The sequence below is a fragment of the Esox lucius genome, chromosome 6 (assembly GCF_011004845.1).
Source record: "Esox lucius isolate fEsoLuc1 chromosome 6, fEsoLuc1.pri, whole genome shotgun sequence".
Lineage (NCBI taxonomy): Eukaryota > Metazoa > Chordata > Actinopteri > Esociformes > Esocidae > Esox > Esox lucius.
Window position 1 is genome coordinate 24,379,243 of NC_047574.1, and position 25,700 is coordinate 24,404,942.

The 25,700-nt window shown below is 45.9% G+C and overlaps 2 protein-coding genes across 3 annotated transcripts in view; both read left to right on the plus strand.

Moving 5' to 3' along the window:
• thada (THADA armadillo repeat containing) overlaps positions 1 to 16,854 on the plus strand; it is a 66,448-nt gene extending 49,594 nt beyond the window's left edge. Inside the window, exons 32-38 of one of the 2 annotated variants that reach the window (XM_034292557.1) lie at positions 1,528 to 1,934; positions 4,534 to 4,658; positions 8,443 to 8,515; positions 9,138 to 9,288; positions 9,910 to 10,032; positions 15,890 to 16,071; positions 16,195 to 16,854. In XM_034292557.1, coding sequence (XP_034148448.1) covers positions 1,528 to 1,934; positions 4,534 to 4,658; positions 8,443 to 8,515; positions 9,138 to 9,288; positions 9,910 to 10,032; positions 15,890 to 16,071; positions 16,195 to 16,515 — 1,382 coding nt within the window. In that variant the 3' untranslated portion in view covers positions 16,516 to 16,854. Of the gene's footprint in view, positions 1 to 1,527; positions 1,935 to 2,025; positions 2,822 to 4,533; positions 4,659 to 8,442; positions 8,516 to 9,137; positions 9,289 to 9,909; positions 10,033 to 15,889; positions 16,072 to 16,194 lie in introns of those variants that run through there. The other variant, XM_034292558.1, reaches the window with a different exon arrangement.
• Positions 16,855 to 18,974: 2,120 nt separating this feature from the next.
• Positions 18,975 to 22,359, plus strand: zfp36l2 (zinc finger protein 36, C3H type-like 2). Its single transcript, XM_010903497.5, has 2 exons — positions 18,975 to 19,274; positions 19,557 to 22,359. Exons 1-2 carry the CDS (start codon positions 19,185 to 19,187, stop codon positions 20,742 to 20,744), a joined length of 1,278 nt encoding a protein of 425 aa, XP_010901799.1. The 5' UTR covers positions 18,975 to 19,184; the 3' UTR covers positions 20,745 to 22,359.
• The last annotated feature ends 3,341 nt before the right edge of the window (positions 22,360 to 25,700 follow it).

Here is a 25,700-nt window from a genome sequence, read left to right on the forward strand (position 1 = left end):
AAAATATATATTACAAAAGGTGTATTAGCATACAATAATAAATTAATATAAAGGGTGTGCAAACGCTGTTGTGGCCAACCTGGGTTCACCTGCCTGTCTAGACTGACAGGTACCATGCAATACGATATATTTTCTCACACGTTTCACACAGACAAAGAACAAAACCAAATTCCATTAACTTTGTTTTAAAGAGCACATACTCTTCTTTAATTTGACAAGATAATAATATAATTGGTTTTCTCCCATTAATAATCAATAAAAAGAACAACGAACATCTTCGCATAAAACAAAAATTTTCGACAAGATTGAATCAAATTAGGTCCATACATCTAATGTGATCATAATAAAGGCAAATAAGGCAAATCTCAAGACACACAGCTTTTATAAATAAGGGGAAGTATGTCTCACATCGTTTGGAAGATGCAGGACATCATCACGATCACGTGACTACGTGATCAGTGAAATAACATTACTGCCTTCACTCTTGGCTAGCTAGTGAAAGTGACAGCTTGTTGCTGCACAAGCCAAACACATTTGCGGGCAGACGACTTTATTTTTGTCTCACAGACGAAACCAACAAACCAGACAATAAGTTGTCTAGTTAGCATTGGCATCTTCCATATTTGAATGAATGGAAGAAATGTGAGAAAACAACCAAATAGTTAGCCAACTACACAGCTACTGCAACGCTTTCCATTCCAAGACTAAGCAAGCAACCATTTGAGCTCCACAGCTGTTGTGCTTGTCTATCAAATATTATTGTTAAAGAAACACAGCCGATCAGCGGATGCTACAGTAATTTAAAAGAAGGCTGTCCACGGCATGAAAAAATAAATATTAATTGTAGAAATCAGAATATCGATAAAATATTTAGAAAATAAGAATCGCGATTTTACATTAAATCATAGTTTTGGCACAATTTTTGTTATTGGATGTTAATTTTAGCGCATTTTATTTGTAAACATTTTAACTCTGCCACACAATGTTTATTCAATTGCCTAGACACTTAACATCCCTTAAAATATGTATTTATTTTTCTTAAGTGGCACTTTATTTGTGTGTTAAATCCCCAACCAGGAAGCCAACGGACAACTTTTGAGTTCCATCCCTGGTTCAGCCTTTACTGGGTGTTTGACAGTTCTTTAACGTTTCCACCCTCGTTGTTTTACCAGGAATAAATGAATGCTACAAGGAAGAGTGGGAAAGATTCACCAATGTGAAATGGAAGAACTCATTCCATTGAGCCTTTGTTTAACCCCTCAAACACAAGAAGTTGAGGGCTTGACAGTCACTCATAGGTCCTGTGACAAACCTTCACAGGATTTGTGGTCAAGGTCTGTGGTCAAGGTCTGATCTGGAGGTGATTGGAGCCTCAGAATGATAACCTGGTGTGGCTACGTTGGACGGGGTCGGTCATGGTGTCACACGGGGCGTGGGTGACCGGGTCATGGGGCAAGCCATCCGCGACATCCCAGAGGATCGCCAGCCTGGCTTTCGCCTGTAACTATGTGTTTCTATCTTCCTAAGATTCAGAGCTGAAGGAGCTGCGTGACGAGACGCTCGCCTTCCTGATGACCTCTGAACTGGTGACCTTTGGAAGCTCCTCGGCTGCTTGCGCCCCACCCGGCAGCGCCCAGTACTTTCTCAGCCTGGCGCGCCTGGCACTCAGCGCCAGCGTGGAGAGCCCCCTAGCATGGGGCGTAGAGGAAGAGGAGGGTCCTGCGTCGCGCGGACCCCTTATCCTGAGGTGTCTGCTACAGTGCCCACACTATGAAGTCCGAGAGCTGGGCCTGGCGGGCGTCCTCCGAAGGCTGGAGATGGAGATGGAGAGGGACGGGGAGGGGATGGGACGTCCCTCCTGGCCCCCAGAGACCCTCGTCTCCACCCTCACCAGCATGGTCCTGCATGAGACTCACCCCCAGTCTCTGGCCAAGGTAAGGAGTTGGCCTTCTGATCTGATCATGGCTTCAGGATGAACCCAGGGCTTCAATACTCGGCTGATGCGTCCATTTTGTTTGGGTTTAGCCGCTGTTCTTCTCCAGACTGACGGTCAACGTCAAATTGACTGAAGCCCACAGGGGGTTGAAACCCACATGTTGCCCCTCCACTACGTTTCAACCTCACGTCTGCTTTCCTGTGTGCGTGAGTGGGCCAAGGATAGCCCAGACGGAGAGGAACTGTCTCCGTGTGTTGCTCTCTGTCCGCCTCCCTCCGGGGTTTGGTCAGGCGGTACCACTGCATATGGTGGGGTTTTAAGTGAAAAGGCAGCCTGTTTAGCTTAGCTAGAATCCTATAAAAAAAAGTCTCAGACACTGGACGGCCGTCCATTACCAAGCACACTGCTCTGCCATTCCTATCATTGGGCTGTGTTAGAGTTGGCTGGACTCATCCATGCTGGGAATTGTGCGTGTGTGTAACTTTATCTGTATGGGCTGTGTGTGGTGGTTCTTCTGAAAGCTGTTTTATTGCTCAGCCGTTAATGTGTAACCAGTCGGCCTGTTAAGCCGCGCCTCTCGGGGACAAGGACACCGTTTCCATGGCGAGCCCTCTGCTCTAGTAAAGCATTCTGGAGAATAACACAGCGCTTGGCCTGAGTTCCTCTGTGGGCTGGAGTAGGTGGCCTTTAAAGGAACACGGCGTTAAACTCGTTGTTGGAGCTGACCTGCAACACTCGGTCCTGTCTCTCTTTTACCGGCTGCAGCACTTTCAAGGTCTCTGACGGCCCTGCTAAGGTGTTTGCCAGTTCGGGGTGGGCGGTGTGTGTGTGTGTGTGTGTCTTTGTTTTGGTGCGCGTGGGCGCATGGGTGCGCGCGTGTGTGTGTGTGTGTGTCTTTGTGTGCGTGCGCGCATGTGTGTGTGTCTTTGTGTGCGTGCGCGCATGTGTGTGTGTCTTTGTGTGCGTGTGTCTTTGTGTGCGTGCGCGCATGTGTGTGTGTGTCTTTGTGTGCGTGCGCGCATGTGTGTGTGTGTCTTTGTGTGCGTGCGCGCATGTGTGTGTGTGTCTTTGTGTGCGTGCGCGCATGTGTGTGTGTGTCTTTGTGTGCGTGCGCGCATGTGTGTGTGTGTCTTTGTGTGCGTGCGCGCATGTGTGTGTGTGTCTTTGTGTGCGTGCGCGCATGTGTGTGTGTGTCTTTGTGTGCGTGCGCGCATGTGTGTGTGTGTCTTTGTGTGCGTGCGCGCATGTGTGTGTGTGTCTTTGTGTGCGTGCGCGCATGTGTGTGTGTGTCTTTGTGTGCGTGCGCGCATGTGTGTGTGTGTCTTTGTGTGCGTGCGCGCATGTGTGTGTGTGTCTTTGTGTGCGTGCGCGCATGTGTGTGTGTGTCTTTGTGTGCGTGCGCGCATGTGTGTGTGTGTCTTTGTGTGCGTGCGCGCATGTGTGTGTGTGTCTTTGTGTGCGTGCGCGCATGTGTGGGTGCGGGTGCGCGTGGGTGTCTTTGTGTGTTTGAGACTCTGCTTTAAGGAGACAGGCACTCATTAAAGGAAAAACAGCCAGACCAGGGAGACTGTTTTAATATGTCTGAGAAACAGTCACCAACCACTGGGCCACAGAAGCCATATAACCTCCTCACCCCTTCACCAGGAAGGGATCATTGGACACATTTAAAGAAATGACAGTCAGAGAAATATGTAGAAGGAATGTCAACAGGTGTCAGGGGTTTCTGAGAGAAAAAGAGGAGGGAGTCAGATTCGCTTCACTGATCCCTGACTTAGGTTTGGATGGGAGGAACACAAACGTGATGGATCGAGGGAGAGGGAGTCAGGCCCTGGAAATAACAAAGGAGCCAAGGCTGAGGGAAAAGGAGCAAGAGTGACTGTCTGTCACGACTCTGTGCAAGTGGTTTGAGTTATCTGGGATGATGTGAAGATTAAGCAAGGGGAAAAGTATTACTGACAAGAATTGGACAGCTCTGTAAATAATATGGGGTACTCCCATGTCAGAGTGAAACTAGGCCATATTTTTGTTATCAGATTTAAAATACTGGTTGTTCAGAGAACTTGACTGAAAAAAAATCAACACATCTTAGAAATGTTTTAAACATTTAACCTGCTAAATTTGTACATTTCTGAAAAAACACTGATGAAAAGATTTAGTGGTATTGAACTCCTGATCAGAGTCCTGTGCCCATCCTTGCGTTGGGTATGTGTGATGTGAAATCCCTCATGTGGTGAGTATATATTACCTTAGAATTAATGCTTAAAAGGCCCTGTGTTTTAGTCGATTATGTCCCTTCGATAAAATACAATGTGTTATCTGAATTTTATCCTTAAACTTTTTCCTCAGACTTTCCCCGTTTTATTTGTCAGGTGGTCAAGATCAATCTTCAGTCTTTCTTGCATTTTTGGTGTAATTCCCTTTTCTTTTGGAACAGGCGACAGTTGAAATCCAAGCCATGTGGCATGGTACTACGTCCTGTCTATTTTCCTCCCCTGTCTTCTGTCTTCTCTCTCCTGCGCTACTCTTCCCTCACACTCTCTTCTTTTTTTTCTTCTTCTTCTTTTCTCTCTCCTCTTCCTCTGTCCCACTGACCTCAGCTCCTGCAAGTGCTGTCTATCCTTATCGTGCCCTCTGACCTCCAGTGGAGAGATGGTCTGCAGACTCTAACCCAGTGGCAGGTTCTGGAGCAAGTTCTCTCTCTGGCCGATGTCTTCGTCCACAGGTGAGTCGAGGCACCAAGGGTTTGAAACCGATTTAAATACCATATTCTTTTTCCAGATGCTTAATTAATAAATGTGGTTTTCCAGTCTAACTTACGTTAGATGCTAAATGAACTCTACAAATACTAACAGGTTTATGTTGAAGTGGGGGCACAGAGGCAGGACTATATATGGATGGATGGAAGGAAGGAGACAGGACTAGAAATGGATGGAAGGAAGGAAGGAGACAGGACTAGATATGGATGGAAGGAAGGAAGGAGACAGGACTAGATATGGATGGAAGGAAGGAAGGAGACAGGACTAGATATGGATGGAAGGAAGGAAGGAGACAGGACTAGATATGGATGGAAGGAAGGAAGGAGACAGGACTAGATATGGATGGAAGGAAGGAAGGAGACAGGACTAGATATGGATGGAAGGAAGGAAGGAGACAGGACTAGATATGGATGGAAGGAAGGAAGGAAGGAGACAGGACTAGATATGGATGGAAGGAAGGAAGGAAGGAGACAGGACTAGATATGGATGGAAGGAAGGAAGGAGACAGGACTAGATATGGATGGAAGGAAGGAAGGAAGGAGACAGGACTAGATATGGATGGAAGGAAGGAAGGAGACAGGACTAGATATGGATGGAAGGAAGGAAGGAAGGAGACAGGACTAGATATGGATGGAAGGAAGGAAGGAAGGAGACAGGACTAGATATGGATGGAAGGAAGGAAGGAAGGAGACAGGACTAGATATGGATGGAAGGAAGGAAGGAGACCGGACTAGATATGGAAGGAAGGAAGGAAGGAGACAGGATTAGATATGGAAGGAAGGAAGGAGACAGGACTAGATATGGATGGAAGGAAGGAGACAGGACTAGATATGGAAGGAAGGAAGGAGACAGGACTAGATATGGAAGGAAGGAAGGAAGGAGACAGGACTAGATATGGATGGAAGGAAGGAAGGAGACAGGACTAGATATGGATGGAAGGAAGGAAGGAGACAGGACTAGATATGGATGGAAGGAAGGAAGGAGACAGGACTAGATATGGAAGGAAGGAAGGAGACAGGACTAGATATGGATGGAAGGAAGGAAGGAGACAGGACTAGATATGGATGGAAGGAAGGAAGGAAGGAAGGAAGGAAGGAGACAGGACTAGATATGGATGGAAGGAATGAAGGAGACAGGACTAGATATGGATGGAAGGAAGGAAGGAGACATGACTAGATATGGATGGAAGGAAGGAAGGAGACAGGATTAGATATGGAAGGAAGGAAGGAGACAGGACTAGATATGGATGGAAGGAAGGAGACAGGACTAGATATGGATGGAAGGAAGGAAGGAAGGAGACAGGACTAGATATGGATGGAAGGAATGAAGGAAGGAGACAGGACTAGATATGGATGGAAGGAAGGAGACAGGACTAGATATGGATGGAAGGAAGGAAGGAAGGAGACAGGACTAGATATGGATGGAAGGAATGAAGGAGACAGGACTAGATATGGAAGGAAGGAAGGAAGGAGACAGGACTAGATATTGATGGAAGGAAGGAGACAGGACTAGATATGGATGGAAGGAAGGAGAAAGGACTAGATATGGATGGAAGGAAGGAAGGAGACAGGACTAGATATGGATGGAAGGAAGGAAGGAGACAGGACTAGATATGGATGGAAGGAAGGAAGGAGACAGGACTAGATATGGATGGAAGGAAGGAAGGAGACAGGACTAGATATGGATGGATGGAAGGAAGGAAGGAAGGAAGGAAGGAGACAGGACTAGATATGGATGGAAGGAAGGAAGGAAGGAAGGAGACAGGACTAGATATGGATGGAAGGAAGGAAGGAAGGAGACAGGACTAGATATGGATGGAAGGAAGGAAGGAGACAGGACTAGATATGGATGGAAGGAAGGAAGGAGACAGGACTAGATATGGATGGAAGGAAGGAAGGAGACAGGACTAGATATGGATGGAAGGAAGGAAGGAGACAGGACTAGATATGGATGGAAGGAAGGAAGGAAGGAGACAGGACTAGATATGGATGGAAGGAAGGAAGGAAGGAGACAGGACTAGATATGGATGGAAGGAAGGAAGGAGACAGGATTAGATATGGAAGGAAGGAAGGAGACAGGACTAGATATGGATGGAAGGAAGGAGACAGGACTAGATATGGAAGGAAGGAAGGAAGGAGACAGGACTAGATATGGAAGGAAGGAAATAAGCCTAATGATTGTGGTCGATGATCTTGGGATAAACTCTCATTATTCGGAGAACACTCCCCAGCCATGGTCACATTCTTGGTGTTCCCCCAGGTTGTTGGGTCGCGTCGTCCCTCTGAGCTAGCCTGTTATAGAGTAATATTTCAAGTTGGCATGGTATTGTGAAGCGCATCTAACGGCACAGTTGTCCAGTGAGGATGGGTTAGTGTCACAGAACTGTCCTTAAGTGCAAGCCCTCCACAACACTGACTCAATGAGTTGACGCTTTCTCTCGTCACCCCATCGCTCAAAGATTCCGCTGCCTTCCTTACGGTCTCCCAGGCCTGTCTGGAAATCGGTTGAATCCAGATACACAATCATTGTCACCCCGCTCCAGCTGTTTGTTATGGAGACAGAGGAAAATGGAGGGAGGCGAGGTCGAAGTCCCCTCAAAATGGCCGCCAATAAGGGTGTCCTGTCCTCCATTGAAAACTGGCTGCCAAAACAGCCCAAAGCTGTCCGTGATTGATGAACAGACATGAAAGGAAAAGTGGGAGTACCGTTGGTGAGGTGCCACCTCCCTCTATCCCTCCTTTCTGATTGTCTCTGAAAGGACCCACATACCTGTGGCTGAGAGGCAGTCACTCCTGCATTCAGAACCAGAGCCGTGGATGAAGGAGATGAATTTACCCAGTGCACTCACTTCAGGTCTGGGCCCAAGTTAACTGTCCGACCAGCCCATGCACCTGGCAGCAGTTGTGGAGGCAAAGGGGGGTGTGTGTGTGTGTGTGTGTGTGTGTGTGTGTGTGTGTGTGTGTGTGTGTGTGTGTGTGTGTGTGTGTGTGTGTGTGTGTGTGTGTGTGTGTGTGTGTGTGTGTGTGTGTGTGTGTGTGTGTGTGTGTGTGTGTGTGTGTGTGTGTGTGTGTGTGTGTGTGTGTGTGTGTGTGTGTGTGTGTGTGTGTGTGTGTGTGTGTGTGTGTGTGTGTGTGTGTGTGTGTGTGTGTGTGTGTGTGTGTGTGTGTGTGTTGGCCGCAATACCTGTGGGATTCACCACACACCTCCATACACGCTCCACTGTGTTAATAGCGCAAGAACGAGTTTGGAGAATAAGGATTGGATTACAAAGACTAGCCTCTGTAAAAGACTTGGCCAGGCGACGAGCTGTGTATGCAGCCTCCTTTTCTTCCTTTAGAAGCTTTTCAAGTTCTGATTAGAGTTCTGTGGTTGATGGATCAGGTTCCTGTCTCTGTGTGCTGTAATGGCACGTTAGGTCTTTGTGTCTGCTTTTACAACTTGCAATTTTTTTTTTTTTAATGGGGTTCTGTAGAAGGCCTGTGTTATTTGAATGGCGTTGCGTAGGGGGCCACGTTGTTTGAATGGCGTTGCGTAGGGGGCCACGTTGTTTGAATGGCGTTGCGTAGGGGGCCGCGTTGTTTGAATGGCGTTGCGTAGGGGGCCGCGTTGTTTGAATGGCGTTGCGTAGGGGCCCGCGTTGCTTGAATGGCGTGGTATAGGGGCCATGTTGCTTGAATGGTGTGGTATAGGGGCCCAAGTTCTTGCAGGGTTGCTGCACAGTTGCATAATCTGTGTGGTGTTGTATTCCAGTGTGGAGGTCCATTGTGCCGCCTTGACCTTGGCATCTAGACTGGTGGTACACCTGGCCAACACTGACCATCAGGTAAGACGTGTGTGTGTTTGTTGCCTTGCAAGCCATCTAGTTTAACTGTTAATGTACAGCACCGCTGAACCTTTTTCCTTTCCAAAAAAGTCAAAAAGGAAGGTTTTGAGTGAGGAACAGAGGGGTTAAAATTAAGAGACCACTGCAAATTGAACACTTCTGTTCCTCACTCAAAACATTCCTTTTAAACTTTTTTGGAAAGGCAAGAAAAAGGCGCAGTGGTCTCTTAATTTTTTCCGGAGCTGTATATAATTTGACTTATCTGGTTGGTTAGCTAGCTCATACAATTACTAGAACCCAATCAGACCTCAACTATTTTTGTGTTCTGTAACCACTGTTTTGTTTCACCATAACTGGAAGTCTATAAGTGATTTGATTGGGTAAGTATTGCGAGCTGCTGACTTGCTGCTGGTATGAATGTAAACAAGTTTAGTTTGACCGGTCTGTCTGTCAGATCAATTGAATGGTTAACTTCGGCTTGCCACTACATGGAATGCAACAACGGGGTCCAAATGGAGCTTTCTTTATAAAAGTTTAATGCCGACCCGAAAGAGGTCAAGAATAGGGTCAAATAAACTGTGCCAAATCGTTTTTAAAATATCACCAATGTTTCTCGAATCAGGGTGCGGCCGCAGTAGCGCTCCTTGGGTGCTGGGGGGCGCTGGTGTCTCAGTGCTGCGGCGAGCAGCAGAATACTGAGGTGAAGATGATGGCTGCAGAGATATTGGTCAACGTGTCAGCCACACTGCTGACCAGTCCCAACCCACCACTGGGTCAGTATGTCTATGTTCTGTCCTGAGCGTCTTACAGTGTGCGCATTTTCAGATACCCCCCTCCCCCAACAATCTTTCCAAACACCTGGCTCTGCCAACAGATTTACAAGGGACATGCTTTTCGGGTTTGGTTGTTTGTTTTGGCCTTGTGTGTGTTTTTTTTGTGTTTTTTTTCCTTATATATTCGTTTTTATTGAGTTCACAAACATTAGGCAATAGAGGAATTTTACCTAAAGAGAGGACGCAGTGTGTTGCTCAGTTGTGTTTTAAAGGGGAACTACCGTCATTAGATATATCCTTCCCATTGAAAGTCGTCGTCCGTTGCAGACATCATTGTTTGAAATGACTAAATAACCGTGAAAAACGACTCTGGCCAGAGCAGTGCTTCCTCCTTCCCGAAATGAACCGCTGTGATGAATGTTTTGGGTCACTGGATGTTCTGGAGGGAGGCGTTTCAATGCAATGATCATGTATCTGCTGTTCCCCTCACGCAGCCACAAAAGATATAGTGACAGTTAGAACTTTTGACGGACAGAAACAGTCAGTGATGAACGCAGGACAGAATTCTGACTGCACGGGTGACGTAATGACTAATGGCGTCTCTGTCCTTGTGTCCGTCAGGCGTGTCCCACACTGTCTCTCTTTGGAGGGGGTTGTTCACTCTGCTGCAGGATGAGGACCCGGATGTCCGAGACCGAGCCGCCGACTACGTCTCCAGCCTCCCCAAACACCTACTGAACACAGGTACACGCACACACCGCCTCAACACCGGAACAGGCGCCCACACCCAAGGTCGCTCAACAGCGTCCCGTAAGACACGCGGATTCAATGGAATGGTGGAACTAGTTAGCGCCAGTGTGACTCTGGGCAGCTGTTAAATCACATTAAGGTAGCGCTCGGGAATTAGTTGGGAATACTTCAGAGGTTATATTAAGTTGGAATCTGTTGGAGTCTCTGTAACAGTGTCAGAGACGCTGGGGGGGGGGGGGGTTTGGGCGGGAAGCGCTGACGTGGTTTCTCGCTAGGATCAGTGAGTGTTCCCAGAACGAGGGGTGTTAAATCTGGTTTGGCTGCGGGTTTCACCGTGGCTGGATATGGTTCGGGGGGGGGGGTTATGTCTGCGTGTGTGTCTGGTGATTCGTCATGGCTCCGATGCGTTTGATCTTTGTTTTGCGAAGTATTTTGTGACTCCAGGTCTTGGGACATGGTTGCAGTCTCCAACTCACGCACGCACACACAAACACACCCTGCCCTACCCACAGAAATACGAGACCAAAAAAAACACCACCCCTTTTTAACGCAGGCAGACACTCATTCACCAGCAGAGTAGTGACATCTGCCCACTTAGTGTGACTTCCTTTCCTGGAGACCCACGCCTCCTCAGTGTCCCACCGTTTCCTCCCGCCCGGTGAGAACCCAGACGCCGGCCTCACTGTCCCAGCCTGTGGCCTCCCGTGATGGCATCTCACTAGGACTGGCTAATCAGAACACATACGTCCGTGTGTGTGAGCGATGTATGTGAGCGTGTGTGCTGGGGATGCACATGATGTCACCTCACCATCTGATATGACGTCACATGCATAAGACCCGGGGCGTGTTTCCACAACAGGACGAGTATACCGTTAACATCGGTTGTGTGTGTGTCCAATCTCCCTCTTCGCTACGCTCAAAGTTGCGCTGTTCAACCCTTAATCTTTTGTTTCTTAAAGGGTCACCAAGGGACACAGCGTGTTGGTATCCTTGTATGAAGCGGGTTTTTGACCAAGCCGACCGCGGTGTCTGCCTACGTGGGGGCCTGGGACCGGGCCGTGTTTACGACCTGACGTAGCGCAGCCAAGTACTTGAGGTGTCGGACCAGGGCCGTGTAATGACAGCTCCCTCCCTTTGATATGGTAGTTGTATCAGTGACGTGAAAACGTGTGATCCGAAAGACCCCCTCTCTGTCACCCCAGTCGACCCCAGCTGATAGCTTCTGGCAGTAGAGTGCTGAGTAGTGGGGTGGGGGGGGGCTCCAGTTAAAGGAATAGTGTCTAATTTTGGCCTCAAGCGTCCGTATAAAAGGATGTTAGAGAGGGTTTAGCAAGCTCGTGTTAACTTGCTTGGCGTAAAGCCTGAAAGGCTTGGGGTACAGCTAACATGAGTGTACTGTAGAATGATCAACAGCAGCGCTTAAGATATTAAACTGAATTGGGGAGTTGTTGAAGTCATGTATATAAAAAGAGATATAGATATATATTATTGTGTCCTAGCAGGGTTTCTTTAATTTGTCTTAGTATTTAAAGTTTTGGGGAAAAAGCGCCCCTCTCACAGTTCTTTCTATTGTAAATGCACTCCTTGTGTCCTGATCTGTGTGTGTCTGGGTGCGTGAGAGAGAGATGGGTGTTTTATCACATTACCAGCTGTAACGTCCTGTCCAGTGCTCATCGGACCACAGTAGAGCCATTGTCCAGGACTGAAACAGAGAATCAAATCCCCCCCGACCCCCTATATAACACAGCACTGATTAGATTGGAAATGAAAACCTCAACACTTTCACATGCTCTGACAGAGGAGGGACGCTAGACTCCATGCTGTTATCAGCTGCCTGACTGTACTGGTGTGGAGGGACTCCTAAACCGGCTTAACAGTAGAACGATGGTCGTGTCAGAGGTTAACACACATCAAGGGTGGCCGGATTTGAAAATGGGCTCACAGGAGATTCTGGGGAAATATCAGGCTTGGCACAGATTGGGGTGGCTATAAAACACCTTTGTATTAAACATAGCAGTTTGTCTTTTTTTCCTACAAATGTGGCTGGAACCACTTCAAGATATAAGATTCAAAATGTTTTCAGGAAGACCAAAACTGAGTGGGCAGGACCAGGCTGGAAAGTGTAACATCATTGATGATGGTTAATTCTGCACACCAGATCGTGTACGCATTTTTAAATTGTGCATACCTGGTAAGAACATATTTTTATTTTCAGCAACAACCCAGGAGCAATTGCCATTAACAACACACGTCTTGCCTGCTCTGGATTTCAATCTAGCAGCCTTTCATTTACTGGTCAGATGACAACTGTTAGTGATTGCTAGCCTTAATAATGGTTAGCAGTTAATGACTTATTAGCTCAGTCCCACTGAACTGTAAGCATTCTGGTTCAGATATAGTGTGTCTGCAGAATGAATAGCATCAACAGTGAAGCTCCAATTGTGCTGAGCTGTTTGTTCTAATCTAGGTCATTGTCGGTGAGCCATCAACCATATTGTCAATGAACCATCCATGAATCAACTCCGTCTCAGCGCATCTCAATACTAACTTCAGTGTTATGTATTTGACGTGTGTGTGCTGACTTGTTCATTCATTGACAGTCAGTGAGAAGCCTGCTGGTTGGAGGATATCCTGATGCTTGCAAAAGATGGTTCACTCATAAACCGGGTGTATCCTGTTTGAACTGGGTATCCTTCAATCATTAAACCTACGCTGGTGTAGAATGGAGCCTGCATTCAACTACGGACTCACCCACCCGTCTAATCCCCGCCCTGGTTCGTTTACTAACAACCTCTGACGAAAGTGAGAACGGCGAAGATCTGCAGTTGTCTCTGCTGGGCAAAATGAAAGCTCTAGAAGTGAAAACCCTGTTCACCAAAGCTGGTCTGGAAACAGCCAGACGGTCCCACCAGGGTCCCCGTCTCGGCATGAATATGTTGGCTGAAGGAGATGCTGAGCCCAGTCCTGAAGGCTCCGTCCGGACAATGACCTGGGTAGCCTTTGACAGCTGCTATTGTTCAGATGAGACTAGGCCTTAACCTGAACCAAGCAGCTTTGATATGGAAATGACTGTGATGGTTGCTACTGTAGAGGAGCTGGTTGGAGTGTCTGACCAGAGCCTTGATCTCACACCCTGGTTGTTGCGAAGCCGCAGGAGGAAGTCGGAGCTGTAAAGTGTGTTTTTATTTCGCACTCCGACAACCCACCCCCAACCACGCACACACGCGCGCACACACACGCGCAAACTCTTCAACACTTCCTGGTCTCTGCTCCTCTGTGTCTTGTCTGTGTGTGCGGACTTGTTTGGTGGTGTTTTTCTAACTGCTAGTAAGTAGCCATATGGTACCGATACACAAGCCCACACAGTAGTAAACCAAGATATGACCCAGTTGAGTCCCGGTGCAGGAAGCCAACCTGTTGCTCTGAGCTGCTGAGAGTTGAGGCTTAAGCTTAGATGGGCCTTGTTCCAAAGGCAGGTGGAGGTGCCAGAGTGGTCCCCAGATTAGTGGCCAGTCGGGGGCCACAGAAGCAACGTACCCTGGGCCCCGTCCCTCTGATCCGGGTGGCTGAGCAGAGGAAATGGGCTTTGAGGGGATGGCTCCCTCTCACTCCAACACAGCAGGATAACACCATAGAGAGAAGTCCCCCCAATCTCTCTGATTTCACTACCATCGTCAACCCCCCCATCCTGACACCCCTCAGAGAAGCGGAAAACTAAGGCTCCCTTCTTGCTCTGTCCTTATTTAAAACATTTTGATTAGTTTCAGCTCAAGTAACATTCATTTAGGGTATTAAATGTCCTCATTTTGCGAAATGATCTGGCCCAGTCTGACCGTGAAGCCTCCAGAGGGCGCCGGTGTGCGAAAACCATTGCAGGAACAGATGTAGACAGCAGAAATACACCCCGAAATTCCATTGACGTGACAGGACGGCAGGACGTGGGAGTGGCCAGCGTTTGTTGGATGACCCTGAAAACGGGTCGCAACGTATTTCCAGTGCAGCTGTGGCCCACAGAAGCGTTCCCGGTGTCAAGCAATGGTTGAGGGAATACGTCTTACTGAGCAGGTTGTTAGGAAAAGTACAATTACAAAGGGTTCTGTGTACTTTGTAAAGTGTATAGTCCTGGCTGGTTCTGTGTGCTTCCTACCCTGTTCTATCCACTGAGTGCCAACAGACAACGTTAAATACTGTTACTCACATTAACAACTCACCCTGACAAACACACAAGTAATAGCAGGGGAAAGCCAATCCGCCGAGAGACGTGTTGGATGTTGTGTGCTGTAAGCCGAGGAGAGACGAGGGGAAATCGCCTTACTGAAGTGTGAAACCTCCCCAAAGTCCATAAATTGAACAGCGGCTAGAGTTTCCTATTATGTCTTCTAGTTGGGGCCTGGTTGTGTTTTGAAGCGCTCTGGCCTGGGTCCAGCGGTAAAGCCTGTCGCCTTCTCAACCTCTCGGGATGAATGGCTGGGGTGACATCAGAGCCGGGGCCCAGCCAGAGAGGGGCGTCACAGCACTCCGGTTGGAGAAAAGAACATGCCACTCCAGCTCAATACACTAAATCTCTGATAATACTGTACAATCAGGGACTTCTTAGGTTCCCAGTGGTTTGTGGGAATCTCAAGCCCCTTGTTTTATACCACTTCTTCCAAGGAAAATGCGATGGTCCCGAATCGTCAGGATTCCCAGCATGGCTGTCGGAGCGGTGCTGTCTGTCTAGGGATGTTGATGGGGGTTGGTGCTGTTTTCTTCCAGGCAGTGGCAGTGTTTTGACTGGTGGGTCTGAATGACTTTTGAAGTCACTTGTTATCTGCCGGGATCAGCTGCGCAGTGCATGGTCAGGAAATAACAACACACGCATTGTTGCAGAGAGATTTCAGGTTGCTACATGGATAACTGGAAATCTAAAACTAGGGCAAGGGCCTGTTGCTTGGAAGACTGTTGGTCTATTTCCTCTCACACTTCCTTTGCTTGCTCCCATACACACAGTGTGGAAAAAGTGTGTGTGGGTGTGTGAGTTATAGCATTCTTTTCCAAAAGGTTTCCAGACCCAGAAGAGAACACACACTTGCAACATAAAGACCGAAGTGCATTCAAGGTCCTCATGATGATAATAAAACAAGGAAAATCATGCAAAATGACATTTGGCCAGTCCTCACTTTGACAAGTAGCTTTATCTCACTCTGGGTTAAGTTCAGGGTTAGAATTAAGGTTCAGTTCAGCCATTTAAGGGTTAGGTTTTAGAGTTTGGGTTAGATTGTTTACGCATTAAGGTTAGTTTATTACGGTTAATGTTTGGGTAGGATAAGGTTAGGGGTTAGGTAAAATAGTTATTTTTAATGGTACTGAATTGCCGATCTTCAACTTGTGTGTGTGTGTGTGTGTGTGTGTGTGTGTGGTTATGAATTATAGCGTTTTTCTTTTACCCAAAAGGGATCCAGAAACTAACACTCACTTGGAACATCCAGACAGAAGGGCATTCATCTTTTGTATAAGCTTCACATTGATCCTGTGTCTGTCAGACCAGATTGGGAGCACATTTCTCAGCCTCTTCTGCTTCTCCCGCCCCCTCTGATGTGTACCGTGTTAACGCCACGTTCCGATACATAACAAAACATTCACATGAAAGCTTTGTCAGGCCTGTTGTACAAGCATCTTTCTCTGTTTTGCCTCATGTTGCCCCTAAAGGCCTCCCTGTTCTCCCGGTCAATTCCACTCACGTTCAAGCTCTGAATGGACTCTGTGGAAACAGAGTTGACCCCAAACCTGCTCATGGTCTCCTTTCTCCATAGAGGATGTACTGCTAGGTAAACCTTCCTGCCTTGTTCACTCTGTCCCCCCGTGCCCGTAGATGCGCCCCTGGTCTCCGTGTGCCCACCAGTGGCTCTGGAAATGGGCGTGGCGTTGCTGTGCCAGCTGTTCCAGCTGTGGGGGCAGGTGCCAACGGGCATCCTCACCCTGACAGAGTGGCTCCTGGGAGACCGCGAGGGGGAGCATCCGCATGAGTCGGCCATAGCTGAGGCAACCGGGCTGGTAAGGAAACGGCCAACACACAGACGCATTCTGGGTAATGTTGCGATTCAGCCGGATGGGATGGGGAATGTTTGACAACCAACCTCGGAAATAACTTGAATCCATTCACTCACCTCTATTCAGGATGAAGACGACTTCCTGTTTGAAAAGGGTGATCTGAACCTGTGGGCGGAGCCTGTCCAATGGGTACGCCTGCTACACAGACACCTGGTGGTCCTCGCCGAGGACCCAGGGCTGAAGGTTCTGAACCAGGCAGAGCTCCTCAGACTGTCAGCCCAGGCAGAGGCCCTATCCCAGGCCACCCAGCAGGCACTGGAGGGCCTCCCGGCCTTGCCCCAGTTCTGCTGCACCGTAGAGCATGCCCGGCTGGCCCTGAAGCAGGAGAGGGCCACGCTGGTTATCAACATTCTGCAGACTCTGAGACAGGCCGGACTGTCCGGTTGAGGACCGGGAAGGTTCATGTTGGTTTAGACGCCATGTAGCCCTGTTAGTTCAGTAAAATGTGATTTGCTTTTCGTGAGCCTTTGTTGCTTTCCGGGCTCAGGAACCCAGGGAAAGTTGGGTTGTGGGGTCACTCCGTGCTTGGAAATACATTGGTGCATTTTGCTATTTTTAAAGTGACATGTAATGTTTTGATTTTAACAAATACGCAACTGGCACACATTTTATGGACTAAGTATTTTATCAGCAGTGGATGTATTCGTTTTAGACAGAAATGTACTCATGACAGTGTACATGTTTAAGTCTTGTATGTGTTTTTCAAAGTAAAGATGACTGATTCATGAGCCTTGTGATTATTGAAAACAATGACTAGGCCATCTGTGTACCTGTGCCTTTCCCTCGCGGCACCTTACACAGCAACACTAATCACTGAGGCTTGAACCAATGCGCTGGGTAATATTTATTTAGCCATCCATAATGTCAAAGGAGTCACGCACTGTTTTCTTCTCAAGAGTGTCACATGGATACAATGCAATGTCCTCATCTTGTAACCATTGCCTCAAGGCAGTTTTATACTTTTGACATTTAGAGACCATCGCCACGAACTTGGAAGCCATAAGACCGCCAGCTTATAGTATCTGTCCATTATGGGCTTTCCGAGGTGGATGTTCAAGTCACTCCCTGAGTTCTAGTTGTGTTAGGACTGAGGGTGTGTTTTTAATATAAAACATAACCTGTTTTCCAGTCGCCTCCACTCATCCCTTGACAGCCATCAGTTTCTTAGTTTATGCAATTAGGAGGGCAATACAATGGTCCAGTGTGCCGTTCGTGTGGCCTACATAGACAGCTGGGCAGTCGGTACCACTGGCAATGTTCCCTTTTACTGTAAAAAAATGATGTCATGTTTTGGACCCCCCCCCCCGATGAAAACAGCAGCATGTGATGGGAGAGTGGTTTCTGTGGATGAGGACATGTTCGAGGGATTTCTTAAAGTATGAGGCTAGCTCGTCTGTCCTTGACATTAGGCTATTACCGTGAACGGCCCAAGCTTATATAGGCGGAGTAGAGGACCAGCTCTAATTTAAGGCTTCGTAGTAGATTCCAAACCGTTATGTCATTTGTTTTCGGCTGTTGCTATTTGGCTTTTTTATATCCAGATCCCAGCAGCGAAACCACTGCTCCTCAGATGTGACTGATGTATGATGCAAAAGGCAGGCGTTTGAAAACTTGGTCAATTAGGAAAGACTTGATGGTAGCTGGTGACAAAATAAACTGCAATTTACAATGATTTATGCTGAATTTTAACATACTCCTAACAAAAATATCTCCCTTGTGGGACCCTAATATAGCTCTGCTTCTCTTCTCTGCTCCTCACTGCTAAGTGTGTCATCTTTGTATATGGCCGTGAACTTTGTTTTGGCTCTAACGGAGGGTAATGTTAATTTTCAAATTTTTGGAGTGTGTAAACATTACATTTATTTTTAATCAGACTGACAATTAGGCTGTTTTAGGTGTATGAAAATGTTTCAAGTGTTCTTAATATATACAGTATTATGTTTTACTGTGATCAGTTTGCTTTCTATAAGTCAGTTTTTCCAAATCCTGATGTCCTGAAAGGGTGCACTCTTGTTTTTAGTGTACCACTTTATTCCACTAATCAACATCACATCAAGCTTTTCATTTGATGTAATTCTGCGGAGTGTAAGGGCAAAAACTAAACTTTAGACTGTTGGGGCACCAGGATTGTGAAACACTGGTGCAAATCGTGGCTTGCACCTCAGCAGATGGCGCTCAAGTCTGCTAAGTCATTTTGTGCTCGACTCTCAGGGGGGCGGTGTTGCACTGCTTTTTCAGATTTACATTCCTTTAGTCTTCTCCATGCTGTGTTCAGAGATTGTGTGCTGTTGTGAGCTGATGATCCACAGTAGAATAGGTGGCTGAATGCTCAGTGCATGACAAGTAGCTAGTTGGAAATTAATTCAGTACCGACTTTAACTTCTTTCCATGTCTCCTTGTGCTATTTGAATTGTTCATCCTAAATGTGGTCTTTACAATCACTGCTGCATTTTTGCATTTTAATAGGCTACTGCGAGGCCAATCCACTCAGATTTTTCACTCTTAGTGAAGTTAATTGTATACCACATTGTATAATAAATGTATATAATAACCCTGTTCATGAAGAGCTTCCACTTCGATTTGTTGAATAATAAGTTGAAATATGCTACTTTTGAGAACGTTTTGCTCCTGAGTGGCCTTGGAATCACTACCTTACCCTATATTCTTAAATAAGGACCAACTTTTACAAATCCGTTTGGAGTACAATTTCTAGGCGGGGTAATGGGTGGCCAACCAGTGACTGAAAGACTTTCGAAAACGGGGCGTACCTTGCAAAACTTTAGAACTCGAACTTTAGAAAGCTCCACCCTCGCAAGCTGCGGCGAAGCATTTATATCCATGTGCAGATGAAAACCCGTTAGTGAAGCACTCTGGCTCAGCGCTTCTTGAGGGGAAAGCCTTCAACACAACAACACAAGGAACTTTCCACTAACTTGTTTCATCTCCACCGCTGGAATTGCAAATTCGTTTTTCAGAACTTTCGAGCTTTTTAAAACCAGTCGTGGCACAATCTACAACAGTTGCCTCGTGCATTGAAGGATCCTGGTTGGTCCTCCATGAGAGAGCTACTGCGACAGAAAACTTCCGAAAAAGAGATGTCTGGAACCATCTTGTCCGCTTTTTACGACATCGACATGCTTTACAAGGTACATCGTAATTTTAATCTTCCCCAATTGCATCAAGTAAAGCATGTTCGGCACGTCTTATTTAACAGAGCGTGCAGTTATTCTCTCTAGGTAACAACTTGTACAAACTACTTACTGTACTAGTGTGCAAGAACTTGAAGCAGATGAGCGCCCTCCATAGTTTATTTTAACAACGTTAATATTGTGTAGTGTCGATGGTTTAATCTTTATTTGGCGTATATTATTCACATTTCATTGGTTGTTATTTTATGCATTTCTAATGTCTCAATCTTCTCTTAACAGCAAGATAAAAGCATGAACATGAACGCTATGAATCACATCAATAGCATGCTGGACAAGAAAGCGGTGGGGGCTCCAGTACAGAGCTCCAACAGTTGTTCTTTCGCGCCAGGATTTTTGCGTAGAAACTCAACCAGCAACATGGAAGCAATGACCAACAACAGTAACAAGTACTCCAACTCCTACAGTAATTTTAAAGAAAACACAACAAGCAGCACCACTGCCATTATGAACAAGGAAAACAAGTTCCGCGACCGGGCATATAGCGAGAACGGGGACCGTAGCCAGCAGCTCCAGATCCTACAGCAGAAACCGGGTTCTCAGATCAACTCTACCCGCTACAAGACCGAACTCTGCAGGCCTTTCGAAGAAAACGGAGCGTGCAAATACGGCGAGAAATGCCAGTTCGCGCACGGCTACCACGAGCTGAGAAATTTGTCTCGTCACCCCAAATACAAAACCGAGCCTTGTCGCACTTTCCACACTATTGGCTTCTGTCCATACGGTCCTCGCTGTCATTTTATCCACAACGCAGACGAGCGCAGACCGGCTCCAAGCAACGCAAACATGCAGGGGGAACCCAAGTCTGCTCGGGAGCTCTGCGGCTATGGTCAAATGGATGTTGTTCCGCAGCAAGGTGGGTACACCCGGGACAGACCAAAGCTCCACCACAGCCTGAGTTTTTCTGGCTTTTCCAGCCACCACGGACTTGAGTCACCACTGCTCGAGAGCCCCACGTCGCGCACCCCACCACCCCCCTCCTCCAGCTCCTCTTGCTCTCCCAACTATTACGAGGACATACTGTCTCCCAACTCCATGTCCTGTGTGAACAGTGCATTCAATTTTCCTGGGCAGGACCTGAAAGACTTACTTGCTCCCCTGGCCGTGCATACTCAAAACTGCTATGGCAATAACCAGTTCAACGGTGCCTACTACGGGAACATTCAAGCCAATATGTGCCCTCCTTCTCCCCCATCATACAACATGAGCCACTTGCAGTCCCTGCGCCGCCTCAACGAGTCGCCGGTGTTCGACTCACCTCCTAGCCCGCCCGACTCCCTCTCAGACCGGGAAAGCTATGCGAGCGGGTCCCTCAGCTCTTCAGGGAGCCTCAGCGGCTCCGAGTCTCCAAGTTTGGATGCTGGGAAACGTTTGCCAATCTTCAGCAGGCTGTCGATTTCAGATGACTAAACATCCTATCATGTTATGTTATTTTCAATGGATGGAAAAATTCCTTGACATGGCATTAGTTTTTCCTTTTTGTAATGATAGCTGTATAAAAGTAGATATCAACAGAAGGCATTCCATTGGTGACTTACTTTTTCGAGCTGCAAGTAATGGCAGTATTTTGGTCTATCAGGCAAGCAACACTTCCCTGGGATAGATGTGTACAAGACTTGACACAAAAGACTGTAAAGCGGTATCAGATTTCCTCCATCCTGCCAAGAATATGCCTTGACACAATGTAACTTCTTTCAAAGTATGTGTTCCTTTCTGAAAGCTTAAACTTCCATTCCAGAACTGTAATCTTTTTCACAGCGCCACACAGCGGTTTGTTTGGTTAGTATGGTTTGTTGCTTAGTTGAAAAGCACTCTTGAGTTTGGTTTGTTTGGGGAAATCACTGCTGATGGTTGAATCTATATATTTTTTTAGCTGTTTTGAGTGATTACATAGCAGTGCATAACTTGCTATGAACTATTTAACTTATTTATTATCTTGTGAAAAGTATAGGCTATACATCATTGGTAATTTGTGTCCATACTGTATTTATCAAGTATGATGAAGCAATAGATCTATATTCTTTTATGTTTAAATTATGATCGCCATTATTAATCTGCATAAAGTGGAGTGTATGTTCTTTTCACAGTAATATATATTTGTTTTTGGTCTCCTTTTGTAACTTCACTTATTTTTTATTGTAAATGAGTAAAAAAAAAAAGATCTTAATTTAAGAGAGCGTATGTGATATTTATTTCATTAATTTTTGTTTCTTTGTTTACGTTTTATTAAAACAAAAGTTTGCGTGATTGCTGTTTGTTCCGAGGTTGCTTGTAAGAGCTGTGGAAGGCGTTTTGAGAATCCCTATCTAGAGGTTTCTGTAGAATGTATAAATAATGTGGTGGTGCAGACCGTCCAAACCGGAGCTAGCCTTACGTTTTTTTTTTTTATATATAGATCAGACTTCAGTGACAAAGAACCCAAGTAAATAAATTAACCAAAAAAGTATTTTGTTTTCTTCTGTTTGCACGAGGTCACACTGTGATTCCAGCCACGTGCTAAAGAATGTAGCAATCCCTTGTGCCCCAGTATTATTTTCTAGCGCCTACGGGGTTCACCATCTTACATGCCTTAACATTAACCAAATAAAGTATTTTTCCTACATGTATCTTTTTCACAAGTTGAATTGAATGTAGTGCTGGAGTTTAATTACTTTTGAAGGTTGTTACCACTTATCAGACATCCTGGGACAACTATACCTTTTCTGAAATTCCCCATTCCTCTTACACTTTGATTTAGTTTGCTTTTTATCTTTTGAGTTTTGAAATATAGTCTGAATCTTCAGAATTTGCTGGACGGGAAAGTGGTTGAACATGTTTTGTTTGTACATAGTAGGTACAGGGGATGCGCACTATGTACTTTTTTTTTGACTACTTTATCAGAAGTAAAGCTTTTTGAATGTAACTAAAACGGACAAAAAGACAACATGAGTTGTAATTATTTTTGGGGAGTCTGTTCACTACAAATTGAGTGAGACTTTACTGTACATTTTTTTGTAGTTCTCCCAATAAAATCATTTTGAAAAGAGTGCTGCCTTCGTGTTTACAGAAAAATGCAAGTGTATTTCTACTAAGAGCTTCCTCTGGTTTGTCCTGAGGTTGTCGTCCATAGAAATGTGATCATCTGAAACCTGTCTTCAACTCAGTTCAATCCTTCACACTGAAGAGAAGGCCTCTTAAATACACCACCATGGTCTGCTCTACTCTTAACACAAACACTTCATCATTGATAAATCACCGGTGTCCCATTAACCGTCCTCATTGAGCGAAAGGCCTGAGGCGTTTGTGTAAATGCACACCCCTCTCTGGCACACCAGTTAGTGTGGCTGGCCTTCGAGACATACCCTGTGGTTCTACTTGTCTTGGCTGGTGGCCAATGGGGCTTTGTTTTGACTGGGATGTAGACCCTTTTCAGTACTGCGCAACCACCAATACCCACCCCAGTGGTCGTTCAGTCTAAGAAACGAACCACCTTCATTATCCTACACAGAACATGGAACAAATCAACCGTGAGTGGTTATTGTGTTGGACAATGCAGTGTCCATAAATGTATGTGCGCTATACTAATATGCCAAGGAGTTATTATAATCTATGCATTGATGTGTAGCCATACCTCTTCTTATGATTGGTTTAGAAATGCTGAAGTCCTTCAGTCACACCACTATGCCAGGTATGTTCAGGCAGGTTGGAAAGAGTTAAATGTTTAATGAGTTTTAGTGACCCATTGAAAAGGTATTTGAGCAATATTTGTTTTTCAGGAGCCCCTCAAGGAACTTAAACCTTTCTATGGTCTATTCTTCAAAGTTATCAGAGCCCCCTAAGTCATAAAGAGAATAAAGCCCCAGAAGCTGTGTAGTAAAGAAAAGTTCTCACCAAGATAAGGGAGAATGATAACGCTGAGCAAATATTTACTGTGTTCTCAAGATTTCATAATTAAGTGTTTGTCAATGTGTCTTTATCAGGAAGAAAGCCAAAGGGCTACAATGTGGGACGCCTGTGCCAAGTAGGATTCACAATGTGTATGTGCAGTTTGCCTGCTAATGGGTCTGGAGCTCCTACAATGACAGGAAATACTCTGACTTCTGATTACGGCAGGAAGAGCCTAGTTCCTCACCACCACCCATTTCCACCTCTTCTCTCCCCTGCTGGTTTTGTTCCTCTTATTTTCCTTTCCCGCTAGGATGATGCTTTAAACCGACTGTTTGTACAACAGTGCGTCGCTTAAGGGGAATTGTTTTGTCATGCTCCGTAAGGCACGAGCAGCATGACCATTATTGTGCTATTCTTCATGGAAAAAAGAGGAGGGACTACCTGCTTTGGTCCAATAAGACGTCTTGTTTCTTTTGTTTCTATTGAAAAAGGTGTCGCTATGCATATGGGGTGCGGGATGTTGAAGGATGCTGGGTGAGTAACAAACTGAGGCGCGTTTGGGCCCTCCGCGTTCCACTCCCCATGCCGTCTGCCAGAATATAAATATTTACAGAGCATCTGCAAGGTTAGTGTTTACTGGGTATGCGCGACGTTCAGCTAACACATTGACAACATCCACAGATGCCAAAAGTAAACCTGGGCCGAATTTGTCAGTCTAGATACTTCCCCAAGCCCATCCACAGTTTACTCACACACGATCCTGCTCCGGGACACTGTAATAGATGGGGTATAAGGGGTCATTTGAGACCAGGCCCCAGAGTAGAAAAACATGAATTAACAGTTATGGATGGTGTGTTTATTTGCCTTGGTCTGCAGTGAATTCAGCTTGGCTTCTGACATCATGTAGCTGCTGATGGGGGGGGTAGTTTACAAAGTTTGATCCCAAACTGTGTTAACTACTGTTCCAAAGTTTGGGATCAATTGGAAATTCTTGTTTTCTAAATAAAATAGATTTTTGTCCATTAAAACAACATAAAAGTTATCGGAAATACAATGCCCAAACAATTTAAGGGAACATAGTCATCACGATGGCCGGCCTCATGTGGCCAGAGTGTGTAGGCCGTTCCTGGATGAAAAATGTATCAATGCCATTGACTGGCCCTCACGTTCCCCAGACCTGAATCCAATTGAGGACCTCTGGGATGTTTTGTATCAGTGCATCCAACGCCGCCAAGCAGTGCTACAGACAGTCCAGGAGCTCGCTGATGCCCTGATCCAGGTCTGGGAGGAGATACCTCAAGACACCATCCGCCGTCTCATCAGGAGCATGCCCAGACTTTGTCGGGAGTGAATACAGGCACATGGGGGCTATACACACTACTGAGTCACATTACGAGTTGCCATGATGAAATTATTGCAAGTTGGAACAGCCTGTGATTTAAAATGTTTACTTTGATTTTCAGTGTGAGTTTGAATCCAGCCCTCAATCGGTTGGTAATTTTGGTTTCCATTGACCGTTGTTACTTTATTTAGTTCTCAACGAATTATACAATGTACAGTAAATATTTTGATGTTTAATATATTTCGAGACCTGATGTGTGATTTTAAGTGTTTCTTTAATATTTTTGAGCAGTGTACATTGTAGATATAATTAATGTTGTAAATGACTATTGAGGCTGGAAACTGACGATTTTTTATGGAATATCTACATAGGCGTACAGAGGCCCATTATCAGCAACCATCACTCCTGTGTTCCAATGCCATGTTGTGTTTTCCTAATCCAAGTAAATCATTTAAAAACCCAGTTTTGCAAAATTGTTAGCACAGCTGATTGAAGAAGAAATTAAACTGGAGCATCTGTCATTTTGGGTTTGATTGCAGGCTCAAAATTACCAGAAACAAATAACCTTCTTCTGAAACTCGTCTCTCTATTCTTGTTCTGAAAAATGAAGGCTATTCCATGCGAGAAATTCCCACGAAACTGAAAAGCTTGTACAATGCTGTGTATTACTCCCTACACAAATCAGCGCAAACTGGCACTAAACAGAATAGAAATAGGAGTGGTGCACAACTGAGCAAGAGGACAAATACATTAGTGTCTAGTTTGAGAAACAGACGCCAGTCACAGGTCCTCAACTGACAGCTTCATTAAATAGTATCCGCAAAACACCAGTCTCAATGTCAACAGTGAAGAGGGGATGCAGGATGCTGGCCATGTAGACAGAGCGGCAAAGAAAAATCCATATCTCAGACTGGCCAATAAAAAGATTAGAAACTGGCCAGAGGAAGATTAGGAATAAGTGTTATGGAGTGACAAATCTAAGTTTGAAGTGTTCGGATCACACAGAAGAACATTCATGAGATGCGGACCAAATGAAAAGATTCTAGAGGAGTGCTTGACGGCATCTGTTAAGCATGGTGAAGGCGAAGTGATGATCTGGGGGTGCTCTGGTGGTGGTAAAGTGGGAGATTTGTACAGGGCGAAAGGGATCGTGAAGA

Bases quoted from the DNA above. Each gene is read 5' to 3' on its own strand.
- zfp36l2 (XM_010903497.5), top strand. From the start codon at position 19,185: ATGAGAGAGCTACTGCGACAGAAAACTTCCGAAAAAGAGATGTCTGGA. The intron at 19,275-19,556 runs GTACATCGTAAT...TTCTCTTAACAG, and splicing joins ACATCGACATGCTTTACAAG to CAAGATAAAAGCATGAACAT.